The sequence below is a fragment of the Rhincodon typus genome, chromosome 46, assembly GCF_021869965.1.
Source record: "Rhincodon typus isolate 14 chromosome 46, sRhiTyp1.1, whole genome shotgun sequence".
NCBI classification, from domain to species: domain Eukaryota; kingdom Metazoa; phylum Chordata; class Chondrichthyes; order Orectolobiformes; family Rhincodontidae; genus Rhincodon; species Rhincodon typus.
The window spans coordinates 9,865,723-9,866,380 of NC_063377.1; the positions used below are offsets into that span (position 1 = coordinate 9,865,723).

Sequence of the window (658 nt, forward strand, 5' to 3'; positions counted from 1 at the left end):
TTCGGTAGGTGGGGGGAGGGATAATGGATCCCTGCTGATCAGCAGAGTGGGGGATCTGATTGCCCTGGTGATCCAGTCCATTGGAGACTGTATTCTGCTGGCTGGTTTGTTGCTGCAGTCTCTGCTGGAGACACCTAATCTGAGCAGCAAGAGCAGACAGCAGGCCATAGGTGTTCTCTACCTCCACCTGGCTCAGCCAGCGCAGGTAACAGCTCTTCCAGAACCGGATGCTGGCTGCTGGGATGGGAGGAAGGAGGAGGCCACTGGGATCCAGGGAGGGAGGTGAGTAGATTCTCTGTGGCTGCTCCAACTCCAACAGACTCTCCAGTGACTGGCTGAGTTTACTGAGCTTCTTCGTCACCGACGTGTTCTTCCACGGCAGGAACTGGGCAGCAGCAAGGAGAACGCCTTTACTCAGGAGGTAGACCGACCTCACAGGCAAAATATCAGCCTGCAACACAGGAAGACAGCAGTTAAACTGGGCTCAGTGGACAGTGACCGGGAGCAGGATCCCTGGCTGATTTCCCCCCCTCTCTCTCTCTAATATAGGGGTCAGTGGGCAGTGACCAGGAACAGGAACCCTGGCTGATTTCCCCCCCTCTCTCTCTAATATAGGGATCAGTGGGCAGTGACCAGGAACAGGAACCCTGGCTGATTT

The 658-nt window shown here is 55.8% G+C and overlaps 1 protein-coding gene across 1 annotated transcript in view; it reads right to left on the reverse strand.

Annotated features, from left to right (window-relative positions):
* Window position 1: 1 nt before the first annotated feature.
* mtmr11 (myotubularin related protein 11) overlaps window positions 2-658 on the reverse strand; it is a gene marked incomplete at its 3' end in the record, with an annotated part of 10,007 nt that continues 9,350 nt past the window's right edge. Inside the window, exon 16 of the mRNA XM_048620317.1 lies at window positions 2-451. Within this exon, the coding sequence (XP_048476274.1) occupies window positions 2-451 (450 nt within the window). The remainder of the gene's footprint in view (window positions 452-658) is intronic.